This window comes from Heterobasidion irregulare, assembly GCF_000320585.1.
Source record: "Heterobasidion irregulare TC 32-1 unplaced genomic scaffold scaffold_01, whole genome shotgun sequence".
Taxonomy (NCBI): domain Eukaryota; kingdom Fungi; phylum Basidiomycota; class Agaricomycetes; order Russulales; family Bondarzewiaceae; genus Heterobasidion; species Heterobasidion irregulare.
Genome location: NW_009258197.1, coordinates 43,571 through 56,310, shown reverse-complemented (window position 1 = coordinate 56,310; position 12,740 = coordinate 43,571). Strand labels below are relative to the sequence as shown.

The 12,740-nt window shown below is 54.3% G+C and overlaps 5 protein-coding genes across 5 annotated transcripts; 2 read left to right on the top strand and 3 right to left on the bottom strand.

Moving 5' to 3' along the window:
- Positions 1–1,086: 1,086 nt before the first annotated feature.
- HETIRDRAFT_447196 (uncharacterized protein) lies at positions 1,087–2,748 on the bottom strand (the record flags this gene model as incomplete). Its single annotated transcript, XM_009542150.1, has 10 exons — positions 1,087–1,150; positions 1,237–1,318; positions 1,372–1,447; positions 1,500–1,665; positions 1,765–1,813; positions 1,872–1,916; positions 1,975–2,068; positions 2,138–2,212; positions 2,262–2,320; positions 2,382–2,748. 10 exons carry the CDS (start codon positions 2,746–2,748, stop codon positions 1,087–1,089), a joined length of 1,077 nt encoding a protein of 358 aa, XP_009540445.1.
- A 299-nt stretch (positions 2,749–3,047) lies between these two features.
- On the top strand, positions 3,048–6,010 carry HETIRDRAFT_165939 (uncharacterized protein; the record flags this gene model as incomplete). The annotated part of the gene is made up of 10 exons (XM_009542149.1): positions 3,048–3,152; positions 3,207–3,525; positions 3,585–4,002; positions 4,054–4,126; positions 4,181–4,315; positions 4,372–4,506; positions 4,554–5,021; positions 5,079–5,384; positions 5,445–5,932; positions 5,995–6,010. 10 exons carry the CDS (start codon positions 3,048–3,050, stop codon positions 6,008–6,010), a joined length of 2,463 nt encoding a protein of 820 aa, XP_009540444.1.
- A 206-nt stretch (positions 6,011–6,216) lies between these two features.
- Positions 6,217–10,765, bottom strand: HETIRDRAFT_153488 (uncharacterized protein). The gene is made up of 21 exons (XM_009542148.1): positions 10,745–10,765; positions 10,621–10,689; positions 10,479–10,556; positions 10,285–10,413; positions 10,161–10,235; positions 10,029–10,105; positions 9,855–9,973; positions 9,706–9,803; positions 9,030–9,645; positions 8,784–8,968; positions 8,550–8,724; positions 8,333–8,501; positions 8,098–8,279; positions 7,979–8,048; positions 7,605–7,922; positions 7,479–7,545; positions 7,321–7,423; positions 7,150–7,267; positions 6,993–7,096; positions 6,518–6,915; positions 6,217–6,458 (listed from the first exon to the last, which is right to left on the bottom strand). Exons 1-21 carry the CDS (start codon positions 10,748–10,750, stop codon positions 6,345–6,347), a joined length of 3,270 nt encoding a protein of 1,089 aa, XP_009540443.1. The 5' UTR covers positions 10,751–10,765; the 3' UTR covers positions 6,217–6,344.
- A 129-nt stretch (positions 10,766–10,894) lies between these two features.
- HETIRDRAFT_406534 (uncharacterized protein) lies at positions 10,895–11,768 on the bottom strand. Its single transcript, XM_009542147.1, has 3 exons — positions 11,613–11,768; positions 11,420–11,558; positions 10,895–11,361 (listed from the first exon to the last, which is right to left on the bottom strand). The coding sequence occupies exon 3, from the start codon at positions 11,105–11,107 to the stop codon at positions 10,922–10,924; it is 186 nt and encodes a 61-aa protein (XP_009540442.1). The 5' UTR covers positions 11,108–11,361; positions 11,420–11,558; positions 11,613–11,768; the 3' UTR covers positions 10,895–10,921.
- A 182-nt stretch (positions 11,769–11,950) lies between these two features.
- On the top strand, positions 11,951–12,410 carry HETIRDRAFT_246875 (uncharacterized protein; the record flags this gene model as incomplete). Its single annotated transcript, XM_009542146.1, has 2 exons — positions 11,951–12,225; positions 12,281–12,410. Coding segments are annotated over 2 exons (405 nt in total), but the record flags the coding sequence as incomplete, so codon positions are not given.
- Between the last annotated feature and the right edge of the window lie 330 nt (positions 12,411–12,740).

Genomic DNA, 12,740 nt, shown 5'->3' with positions numbered 1-12,740 from the left:
TCGTTGTGCGTGCACACTGGCACCCGTCAATTGGCCACTTTCCTAAACATCATGGAGCGTGACGTGACGCAGTGTGACGGCCTTGATATTCTCCTCCATGCACACCGTCATCGTTTCTAGGCGTTCTCTCTCGTTCTCTACATATCAACAGCTCTCAGCCATTCTACCACACCGAATGCTCACCGTGCACGTCAGCCTCTCTTAAACACCGAGTCGGATTGAAGCTCGCCCCGTGATGCAGCGATTCTACGATCTGTTGTTAAATATGGGCATCTGGTGACATTCACCGCGCATTTTTGGTACACTAGGTCGTCGGCGACGAAAAAAAAGCCGCGTGGAAACTTTTTCCCTGCCTCGCAGCTTCCTTTGCGTATGGTCTGAAACTTTGATGTTTTGACGACGCATCGTCGCTTTCATTGCATGAGGATGGAGGTGGGTCGGTGTCAGGAATTAGGAATTAGCATCGATGTTGATGTCGGGCCGTTGGCGAGCGTCTCGTGCGCGTCACATCAACATCGACGTCGATCTTGTCTCCGTCTCCGTCTCCATCTCCGTCTCCGTTCCCGTTTCTGTTACTCGCCGTCCTCGGAACCTTAGGAGCTTGACTCGGCACGGATGCTGTGACGCGTCGGACGTGAATGATAGTCGGACGTGGATGTTAGTCGCTCGGGAACACCGACGAGCGAACCGGAGTGCAACTGCGTGCGCGCCTCAATATGAGCTCAGGTAGGTGCTGCGGCCTCTTCGTGTCGTCTCTCAGGGTGCGCCTCATTCGCTATCACTATATGCGCGTTCCTTTCATCCCACAGCTTGCTCATCACGAGCGACCGAGCTTTACCTGTCATCCTCCTGGTTCTCACTCTAATGAATCACGATACTCATGAATCTCCTCAGCTGCTGATGTCGCCGTCGTGCATCCACGCTTCGAGACGACACAGACATTCGTACGCTCTACAAACAAGAAAACACCACCACCGTTACTTATGAATCTCCTAGCTGTTTCCGCCGCCTTGCGTTGCAGCTTTGAGAGCACACGCATACTCGTTCGCCCGTAATACTTCGCGCCCAACTGTTTCGGCAAATGCTCTAATGCTCCATCTGGATGACGCCGCGCCCGACGGAGTTCCCAGCCTCCATCTCGCGGAATACCCTGTGCGATGCGGTGCGGTGCGGGGACGAAGATGAGCGCTAGAGAATGAGAGTGCGGGAGGGGTGCGTGCGTGAGTGCGGACGTACGCGTTGATATCCTCCAGCTTGCGCGGAGTCTGGTGCGACTTGACCCTGCCGCGCGCGACGAAGTCGAGGGCCTCATGCGCGTCTTGGCGATTCCTTCAACAGAACAAGGTCGCGCGTGTCGCGGCATGAGCTTACGCGAAAAACGTAGAGGAATTGCACTCCCGAGGTGGGGGAGAACGTACCCCAACACGGACCCGACGACGTGTAATCCCTGCACGACTGCATGGTCAGATGGGCTCGGTGGGGCCCGCGGGGCGACGCACCTTGGCGACAAGAAGGTCAAGTGGGACGTGCAACGTGAACGCGGTGGGCATGCCGATGGCGACGAGCGTGCCCAGCGGGCGGAGGTAGGCGAGCGCGTTGTTGTACGCTGCGGCCTGCAGGAGCTTAGTCTCGATCACGAAGAGGCAGAGAGGGGGCTGGGACGCACTGAAGGGGAGGTGACGAGGGCGGCGTGTGCGCCCGAGGCCATCACAGGCGGCGATGACGGCGTCCGGGATGTTGCTGGTCTCCTTGAAGTCGACCTACCTGTCGGCGCCCAGGGCGAGGCACAGGGACTTCTTCTCCGCGCCCGAGTCTGGTGGTGGTGGGTCCATGTGGGCGGAAGCGCGCGTATAATGAAGCTGCGGACGCACCGATGGCCACTACGCGTAGACCGATAGCGAGGGCGTATTGAATTGCTGGGACGTAAGCTGTCAGGCGGCAGTGTTCAGGAGTCAGCAGACGCGATGGGCGCACCGAGATGGCCGAGGCCGCCACCTGCACCCGGAACGACGACCCAGTCGCCTACGGCGAGGTTGGCGTGCTTGAGGGCGCTGTAGACGGTGAGCCCCTAGCGAGGAGCGTTAGATGATCGTGATACTGGCACGGGCGGTGCGGGGAATATAGAGGTGGAGCGTACCGCGCAGAGGACGGGGGCGGCGTCTTGGCTAGAGAGGCCCTCCGGGATGGGGATCAGGTGGTCGGCCCAAGCAACCTGGGAATATTGTGAGTGGTGCGATCGTACTCCCGAGGGTGATTCTTACCATGTACTCGCAAAAGGTGCCGTTCACAGTGTGACCGGAGAGCTTTCGGAAGGGACAGTCTGTGCGGCATGGTGAGCTGGGGAAGGAAGATGGAAGGGGGGGAAGGGGAGAGAAGCGCACGCGGGTCAGAGCCCTTCCTGCAGACCTCGCAGCGACCGCAGGCGTCGATGAGCCATTTGACGCCAACGCGCGCGCCGACCTTGAGGGAGCCGTTGAACGGTTCCGCGCCAGGGCCGAATGCGACGACGATGCCGACGCGCTCGTGTCCGCCGATGAGGGGCGGGGGCGCTGCAGGCCAATGACCTGCGGCGATGTGTAGGTCGGAATGGCAGACGCCCGAGTGGGTGATACGGATGAGGGCTTGGGAGGGGAGGAGGGTGGCTGGATCGGGGACGAGGTAGTCTGCGAGGACGGAGAGGACTGGGGGGTCGGAAACGGCGGTGATCGCTGCTACCTTCTGGGATGTGGGGACTGCGGAGACGACCATGGTGTGTTGGAGAGAAGCACGAGCTGGAGCTGGACATGGCGCCCGACAGTCTGGTGACCCCGTCTGGCGGGGACGGAAAAGGAAGGTGCGTGGATGGATGTTGTGTATGACGTCAGTGGATGCCGCTCGTCGCGTCGGGGTGGGCAGCGAGCACTGGACTGCCCGACAGGGACGCTGGGGGCACGGCGACGCTCTCCTACGTAGCGATCCCAGCCGTGATGTCAGATGACGTCGACCCCGCTCGATCGCCTACTTAACCCTTCCGCCCCCTGTTCGCCGTCCTCCATTCCACCCCGACCATGTCTCTCCCTCTCGCAACCGCATCCACCGCAGAACATCCCCCCGCCGGCGCAGTCACGTCCCCCGTCGACAAGAAGGCAAAAGATGCAGACGTAGACCGCAAGGTACGCCCCCTCGTTCGCGTCTGTTTGACTCCTGTCCTCATTTCCATCTTCCAGCTCCGGTTCTATGGCGTCATCGAGGCCTTCCGCCAAGGCAGATACCCCTCTAACAAGCAGATCGACAGCACCCTCAAACACCTCCTCGACTCGTCTCCCGTAGACCAGTCGAAACTTTCTCCAGAGGGTCGCAAGCTCATTCAGGACTCGCGCGATGTCATCGAGACCGCCCGTCTCATGGTTGAGAAGAAGAATGCAGACGAGCTCTTTCAAACATTTCTCTGGCATACCCGGAACGTCGACTTTGACAAGGCGAAGAAAGACCCCAGCGAGGTCCTCCCCGTCGACAAGGAAAAGTCTACCCAGGACAGCCAGCAAGGTGCGGGCTCTCCTGTATTCTGCTTGACCGTCGCTCGCTTGCTCACCTGTTTGTTTTAGCCGCGCAGCATTTGCGTACCCTCTTCTCCCTTATCGCCACGAACTCGGAAGTGCGCAAGCTCCTTTCCGACTTTTCTCTCATTGGTCGTGACCTCCTCGCTCGCTCCGCCGCGCACGCCGCAGAGTCCGTCCGTCCGCACCCCGATGCCCTCGCCGGCGTCGATCGCCCCGCACCCAATGACCAGTTCCAGACCGCCGGCGGGCGCCAGGTAGGTCCCGACGAAACTCCGGTCTTGGAAGCAAATGTTCCGGGCACGGACACCACCCTCCGTCACCATCCCAAACAGGGGACTGAGGTTGAGCAGGATGGAGAGATCAGGGACCCTAGCGACGTGGCCGATGACGCACGAGCTCAGGCTTCTCAAGCCAAGGAGAGAGCCAAAGGAACCGCGGCAGACACGGCAGGAGACTTTGGAGAGTAAGTTCCGGGATGCTTCCCTCGACGCTGTATCTCTGACACCTCGAACAGACAAGTTCAAGACGACAATGTTGACCCTGAAGTCAAGAAGCAAGGCTTCAAGGCTCGTTTGCAAGGCATGAAGGTCAGTTTCATCAAATCGGTCTTCGCATCGAACCACTAACACCTTTCTGCGCAGGACGGGCTCTCAGATCGCATACCCCAAGAACACAAGGACAACGCTAACGCTAAGTATGAACGAGGTCGCAAGTTTCTCGCGGAAGAATACTTCCCCGAGGAACGTCGAGATCAGTTCATCTACCGTGGCAAGAAGGTGATTCTCCATGATCACTTCTCAATATGGTTCTGAACCAACCATACACCAATCAGGCCATTATTGAGTGCCAGAAACATAACGATTATCAAGAGAGCATTCAGTGGTTACTGGCTTACGTCGAAGAGTATGCAGGCCATGGAAAGAGTATAGCCCACAGTGGCAAGGAATCTCGTGGGCAGTTAACCCAGGTGCGCATCATGTTTCCTGTTCAGCTCCTCAGCTCATGCTGGCAAAGGATCCCGCGTTGCATCAAGCGACCAAGGAGATCCGAACGCTTCTTGAGCGTTTTGCTAACGGCCAAAGTCTCGAGATCATTATCAACGCCATCGACAGGCTCATTCAAGACGCACGGCACGACGAGGACTTCCGCCACTGGTTCTCCTCCGTAGACGCGTATTCACGCAAGGTCTTGCTTGAGCCGGGTTACGTCCTCGAGGACTCGTGCAACACGGAAGGCCGTGAGCTACGCGAGTCGGGACGCCGTTTCTATGATGACAAGTACAAAGCGCACTTTGATGGGCTGTTCGAGAGTATCGGTCAATGGTTCCGCGCGATGGGCGAAGATCCGTTGAACAAGCGCTTTGGAGATGATTGGGCACGGCTAACTCGTGATCTGCTGTTCGACAGCGAAGGCAGCTTGAAGTTCAAGCCAGACCTGTGGATGGATGTACGCAAGGTGATCTTGCCCGCAATCGTCGACCAGGTAAGCTGTTGTGTTTCGGAGTATGTATATGTGCTAAGGTCCCTTCTGCATACACAGGTTGGCTACGTCCCCATTCCGCGTATCGAATATACGGATGATATGCTGGACCTCGTAGTTGAGAACCTCACGCTTCAAGGCCGGAATCTCTTCCCCAATGTTGTGTCGGTTGAGGCGCACAATTATATGAAATTTTCGCCTTACAATGCGATCACAGACGAACATCACCATGAGTTCACGCTTACATTGGGCCACATCCAAGCAGACATGCGTGACGTCGCGTTCTACTTCAGGAAGAAGTCTGGGTTCCCGAAGATCTCGGATTCTGGCCTGGCGGACGTGCTATTGGGAGGACAGGGTTTGACGGTGAGTAATGTGTTGCTATAGAGCTGGGCGATAGACCTGACTGGACGGCGTGCTCGTTAGGCCACAATACACCTCGTTTCGGCCGACAAGGATCGCACCTCGGTTTTCAAAGTAAAGAACGTCCACGTCAAGGTTGACTCGCTCAAGTTCTCGATCCGCGACTCGAAGCATGACACGCTTTACAAAACTCTGCGCCCGCTCGCGACGGGCCTCATAAAGAGGCAGATTCAAAAGGCTGTCGCGGACGCGATCACCACTGGTATGGAATATATTGATGGTCAGCTTGTCGGCGTGCGCGATCGCATGCGCGAGGCGCACGAGAGCGAGGATGGTAGCCGGACGAAGGCGCTGCAAGAGACGTTCCAGCAGAAGAAAGACGAGGCGAGTAGTCTCAAGACCAGCAGTAAGGAGAGCCACAGCCAGTTCAAGGTCGTTGCCAAGCGCGACTCGGCGATCATGAAGGACACAGGTCATCCGTCTGGATGGGCGAACCGCGTGCAGGAGAAGACCGACAGCGCCAAGGAGGGCGAGGAGTGGCGGTCAAAGGCGTGAGTGTTTCAGTTTCTCCTTTGTTGATGTCCAAGTGCTGAGCGAGCCATCATGTCTTCAGATTTGATATCGTTTGAAGCCCAGTCGATATTTTGGCGAATGTTTCACGAACTATCATGGTCCTTTGATGAGCTGTTGTACTGTATGTTAAGCCGCGTCCATGGACACGTTTAACCGTGTATTGCGATCTCGTTTTGTAATTAGTACCCTCTCTGTCTACGATACGCTTACCCGTTCATCTTGGTGGTGCAAATATTCAATGCCACAATGCAAACATCATCAGGACACAATCGACCTCGAAGATGCATAAATTGAAAAACAAGAGATAAAATCACAACTTCTAACACGTATACAAACAGGGTCTAAGAGACACGCGACGGCGGAAACAAAACTATAACAACGGAAAGTAATCTATGCTCTCTTTTTCTTGTATGGCCGCTTGGCGGCTGTGGTGACCATTGAGCTCGCAGGCGTCGACGACCGCGACGCCTTTTCTGATTTCTGGACTTCATCGATGCTACGTTTCTGCGGTCGAGAGAGTGAGTACGCGCAGACTTGGTAGCACGGGGGGCGCCACAACGCACCTTGCCGCGCGAGGCGCTGCCCTTCTTCATCTCCTCCTGCTTGACCTCTGCCTCCTTCTCGATCATGCCGAGCAGCGTGTTGCACCGGCGCTGCAGCTCCTGCGGCGAGCGGCTCTTGAAGAACCAATCGAAGCGGAAGACGGGGAACTCGGTGATGTCGCGCTTGATGCGCTCGTAGACGTCGTCGGCGCGCATGCCGTAGTGGTTCAGCCGGCAGAGGAGGTAGCGGTCCTCCTCCTCGCTGTACACCTTGCCCTTCGTCGTCGGGTAGTTGAGCTCGAGCTCCTGCATCGGGTAGTTGACCGACTCGATCTTCTTGTAGAGGAGGAGCTCGAGGTTCGAGCGCTTCGTGCGCTTCACTTCGCCCTCGCTGATGCGTGCGGCGATGCGCGGGTATTCTGTGGACGGGTGGAGCGTGCACCGTGGGGTCTGGGTCGGCGGGGTGTGTGCGGTGCAGGTTAGGAGATGGGCTCACCGGACAGCTCCTTCCACTTCTTCTTGAAGACGGGGTAGTATATCGCGACGTCGTCGGCGGTCTTATCTTGGATCTCGGACGCCAGCAGCTCAAAGTCGTTCGTCCTGCGAGGTGCGGTCAAATGGGGAGCGGCACGGAAAGTCGCTTCAACGCTTACCATCCATGGGTTTCCAACGCGCGAACAAATTGTTGGAAGTCGCGCCGGCTCCAGTCTTCGAAACCCTCCTGGATCAACTGCCACTTCTCCGCCAGCTCTTCTTCCGTCAGAGATTCCGCTGCGTAGTGTGTTTAACAAGAGCTGCATGGAAATTGTAGGTGAGACAGTCACCGTTGTCGATGAACTCCTGCGCGGCCTGCCGCTCTGCCTCCAACGACTCGGGAGTATCGTCTGGCCCGGCCTCCCGCGTTGTGGCAGGAATGTCGTTCAACCTCTGCAAAAGGCTCTGTGAGCGAGAAGAATGACAGCGAAGGAGCAATCTATGATACCTTATGAGCGGCCAGCTCTTGCTCCTGGAGTTCCGCAAGACGAGGAGGGAAGAACTGGAAATCCTGTCTGAAAAGACGAGAGCGTCGTCAGCCAGAAGAGGTTGCTCGCAGAGCAGCCTGGCGTACATTTGAATCTGCTTCGGCGCCCTCGGGACTTTAGGGCCCTTCTCTGTTTTAGACGGTCCAGCGCGCATGGTCTCCTTGAAGTAGCTGTCCACGGAGTAGTTGAGCTTGCGCTCCCTCTTCGACAGCGACAACATGTTCAAGTTCAAAGACTTCCGTTGTCCTGTTCGGAAATCCTCCCCATCCCACTGCTGGACCGTGTTCTCAGATTTGAAGTTGCTGAGATCCTCGAGGTTGAGACCCTCGTACTTGCTGTTGAGCTCAGCCGTACGCTCTTCGCCCCGGTGTATGATCTCGTCAATATCTCCGTCGATAATGAAACTGTGTGTTTGTGTAAATGTTGCGTCGTCGGACTGAATACGTAGAATCAAACGTACGAGTTGTTGGAATTCACTAATTTCTCAGCGCCGTGCGTAATCATTTCTAAGAGCTCCTCCTTATTCGCAGCTGTCAACTAGTCAGTTCTGTCGTCAACGCGTGATGAAACTTTGTGTACCTTTGCTCTGTTGCTGGCGCCCCTGCTGGATGACCAACTGATCTAGACGCAACTTCTGCGCAGCCCTCTCAAGCATACGTTCCTCGACGGTTTCCTCGGTGACAAACCGGAAAACGTAGACTTGTTTTGTCTGACCGATACGGTGGGCACGATCCATTGCTTGAAGGTCAGCTTGCGGATTCCTAGATTGGCACACTCAGAGAACTGTTGGGCAGAGTGTTCTCGAAAGGCGTACCAGTCGCTGTCGTACAACACAACGATATCAGCGGTCGTCAAGTTGATGCCCAGACCTCCGGCACGAGTCGTGAGCAGGAAAATGAACTTCTCGCTGCCGGGTTTGTTGTAATCGTCGATCGCAGCAATACGATCTTCATGGGCAGTGCTTCCATCGATACGGCAATATTCTAGTCTTATCAGCAATAGGAGTCACGAAAGAAAATGAGAATGCGCACTGAATCCCCGGAAAAGACAATAGTCCTCAAGGATGTCCAACACTCGACTCATTTGACTGAAGATGAGAACGCGAGAGCCTTTCTCGTGCATGGACTGGAGCAACTTGTCCAAGATGATCATTTTCCCGCTGTTATTGATCAAATGCTCGTCAGTTGTGTACGGAGGGCCAGGTTCCTAGATAAATCCATTCAGATGGATGCCGAGCCCTGAGCGATGGAAAATGTCAAACTTACCGCGCCATCGAAAAGGTACGGGTGGCATGTGACCTTTCGTAATTGCATGACCATATTCATCAATCTCGTCTTCCCCTCCTTTTTACCCGTCAAACCGTTTACGGCGTCAATGTCCTTCTCCAGGACGGAGCGATACCACTTCCGTTGCATCTCTGTCAGGCCAACGTAGATATTGATCTCCTTCTCTGAAAAAGTGGACATAGATGTTAACGCCGACCGAGATGAAAAAAATCCTAATTCACATACTAGGCAAAAGGTTCTTCTCGACGTCACTCTTCACCCTCCGCAACAAGAACGGCCGTAGAATTTTGTGTAGCGCCTCAACGACTTTCTTGCTCTTCTCCTCGTCGTCCGTGACGTTCGAATCGTCCTTGTGGAGGAAACTCTCCAAGTCGCTATAATCTGAGAAGATCTCGGGACAAATGAAGTTCAACAGAGCAAACAGCTCTTTGAGGTTGTTCTGTAACGGTGTGCCTGTGATCAACAGCCTTCCCCGAGACAAAAACGCGCGAACGATCTGCGAAAGAAGCGAGTCAACGTTCTTGATTCGATGCGCCTCGTCGATGACGATGTATTCGAAGCTAAATTTCTTGAGTGCGCTCTTCTCGATGAGGCATATTTCGTAGGATGTGACACAGACTTGAAAGTCTTGGGGAATCAGGCGGTTGGCAATGATTTCTGCGCGCTCCTCTTTGCTGCCGGAGAGGACGACGACGCTGAAGTCCGGGGCCCATTGCTGGAATTCTCGGGCCCAATTTTGGAGAGTGGATTTTGGAACAACAATAAGGTGTGGCCCGGGTGTATCCGTCTGATGCTTCAAGTAAGCAAGAAACGAGATCGTTTGGAGGGTTTTTCCAAGACCCTACAAGATATATTCCGATTAGTCAAATCGAATATTCGACAAGACAGGGAAAAGCCGTACCATTTCATCAGCGAGGATACCGTTCAGACCGTTGTGATGTAGAGAGACCATCCAGTTGAGGCCTTGCAGCTGGTAGGACCTCATCAACCCGCTAATGACTTTTCTGCGATATCAGTAGCACGAAACCAATAGCGGAATGAGTTACTTACAACTGGGCGACTCCTCAAACACATATGGCTGATCTTTGCCGTCCGCAGCCATTTCTCCATCCTTAAGCATTTCCTCGTCTTCTTCCTTTTCCGATTTTCGATGGCGCGCGTTCTTGTCTCTGAGGAAAGTGTCAGCATTGACCCTTACGCCGTGATTTGCGTTAGGAGACTCACATAGCCTTCTTCCTCCCTCTGCCTTTCGGCTTTGGCTGCGCATCCATCAGCGCTGCATACTCAGGATCACGAGCTCTCTGTTTATGATTATAAGAACGTTAGTAGCCGCGTAGTAGAAACGAAAGTGCGCGCCTTCATATCGACGAAATGACGGAATAAGTCTGTTTGACCCAGGAGATACGAGTAGCGCTTGATCGCATCCGCCATCTACGTAATGGTCAACCTTGGACACCTGATGTAGGGAGGAGGTGCATACCTTTACTTTATCCATCTCGTGCCGTTTCTCTTGAAGCTTGCCCTCCGCGGCCTTTCGTTTCTGCTTCTTCTGTTGGCGGTCGGCAATATCCTTAGATTTGTTTGCTTGTGACGATGATGGACCGTCGTCCTGTCATAATGAATCCAGGGTGGCGCAGTGAACAACGGTCCGAAGGTGACCACTGGAGCACTCACCTCAGCTTCGCTGATCAACTCATCTTCCTCCTGCACATCTTCGGCGTACTCGCTTTCGACACCTTCTCCAGGTGTTTCCTATCATGAAATTCCGCGTCCTGAACAACTTCAGTCGAAGAAGAAACGCGCGTGTATCACGCACCTGACGCGAAACAATATTGCTCGGGACAACATCACTCAGGATGTCATCATCACGCTGGGCACTCAAAGTCTGCGGGATTGAACTTATGAGTATTATGGGCAAGTTGAAGAGCTTGGGCACGTACGGCCATGGTTCGGAATGAGGAGGGGTTTTGGGAGAGGGAGAGAGAGGAAGAAGAGTAGTGACCATTGTCCGCGCGCCGGGTCACGGCACGCGCCACGGCAGGAGGCTTGGGCCACGCCACCGCTTCAGTCACTCTTGTCCTCACACCCTCATCATATCTTCCCAAAGCCTCTCTTGCTCATACGCCTGGAGCCTCGCTCCTGACCGTGACCTTAGTACCATCTCCAATGAATTCAATCTCATCCGTATATTCCTTCCAGCCTCTCAAGACAGCGCGTATATGCAAACGAATAGACACATCTTTATTCGAGCCATGATTCCTGTTCATGCGTTCTTGCCGTGCTGCATCACCACGGACAAGCATCCACTTTAAGTAGCGCTAAACCAGAAAACACACAGGCGGTCAAGGTGAATGCCAGTCAACCAGGTATCACCTAAGGCGTACAGACGGAAGAGCTTCCCCATCACTTGCTCGTTTGATTTCGCGTCCATCTGTGGAAGTAACACATGACACAGCATGACTTGATTGACGAGCGGCCTCGTGTGTGATTTCCGCGCAAGAGACCACAGGTATATTTGGGTACGCAGGCTTCGTTTTAGGAAACGTTATACGCGCAGGTAAGGGTTACAGGATCAGAATCTGGATTCAACCCAGTGCACTGATGAGTATGTATAGCCTAGTAGGCCAATGCGCGCGCTGGCGATAACTTTCCTTCAAATATTTGATTTGCACAGCCTTGTGGCAGCTTGGTGTGTTGGAGTGCATCGCGATACTTCCATCCTAAACGCGCGTGCATCATCTTCATACAACAGCTGTGGGTCAGCGCAGACTGATATCATGATGTGACTCATTTTAGTCCCACGAATAGCCGCATACCATCCAGACTTCAGCGCTTTGGCCTCAGTCATCAAATGATGAAGACAGATGCAATCTGCCTTATAATACCTCGAGTCTTTCAAGGGCTCTGACTCTTGTCTTACCATGTCTTCGAAACCTCCCACCCACCTCCCACCTCCCTTGGATCCTGTTATATTGTCCAAACGCCGATCTAGGTCCTTTTGCCGCCTATATCTGATTTGGTCTTCACCGGTCTTTGGCGCCTTCATAGTCTTCAGCGTAATCATACCTCTTGTGTGCAAGGCGATATTGCAGCTTCGCGATCCGCATTTCAAGCTATTAGCAAGTGCCTCAACGTCAGATGACCAGATCATCAGGCCCCTAGTAGATCATGACCAAACTTTCGATATAGCGGTCACTGTGTGGTTGAGGGCACAAGAGGAGGAGGAGAAAGCCTGGAAAGACAGTTCAATGCTGAACATCTTGAACTCGGACTTTGACGCCTCTGTCGCGGAAAGACAGAGGCGTGTGGAGGAAGACTTACTTGAGGTTCCCCTCTACTCCGACATCGTATTTCGTGGACTTCGCCTTTCGGACAGGCACATAACAGCGGACGTCAAATTCCGTCTTCCTACGAGGAAATTGTGCGTACGAGACAACATCTTCTGTACCCGATCCCTCGACTAATGCGTGACATAGCCTCGATCAAAACCTGACGGTTACGGACCTCCGTGGCTCGTTCGTGCTCATACCTTCCTCCCCGTCTCCCCTCGACTACCTCGTCAACTTCTCAACCTCGTGGCCAAGGTCCATTTCGCGGCTTCCACTTCGCTCATGGCCGTGAGTACTTTTATTTCCATCATTTTTCTACCCGTTGAAATTCGTGATGCAAAACAGATTCCCTCTGGGCTCTGATGATACGAGCTTAGCTCGCACCCTTGCGGACGAAGCGGTAGATTCTTTCGGCTGCTCGACACCACTGGTTCAGTTTCACGAAATTTATCCACGTTGTGCCATGTCTGGATCATCCGCACTACTCAAGGCAGAAATGCCAAAAGTCGAGGAGAACGAAGACGATGATGAGGATGATGAGAAGGAACCTGAGCGACTTCTGAAGACTCACAACGACGACAAACTCCTTTCCACTCCTGCACGGAAA

What these genes read in the sequence shown, in the direction of transcription:
- HETIRDRAFT_406534 (XM_009542147.1), bottom strand. Translation starts at nt 11,107, where the DNA reads ATGCTTGTCCGTGGTGATGCAGCACGGCAAGAACGCATGAACAGGAAT.
- HETIRDRAFT_153488 (XM_009542148.1), bottom strand. An exon ending in GTATCCTCGCTGATGAAATG is followed by an intron (nt 9,646 to 9,705) that starts GTACGGCTTTTC and finishes TATATCTTGTAG; the next exon opens with GGTCTTGGAAAAACCCTCCA. An exon ending in CGTACCTTTTCGATGGCGCG is followed by an intron (nt 8,725 to 8,783) that starts GTAAGTTTGACA and finishes GGATTTATCTAG; the next exon opens with GAACCTGGCCCTCCGTACAC.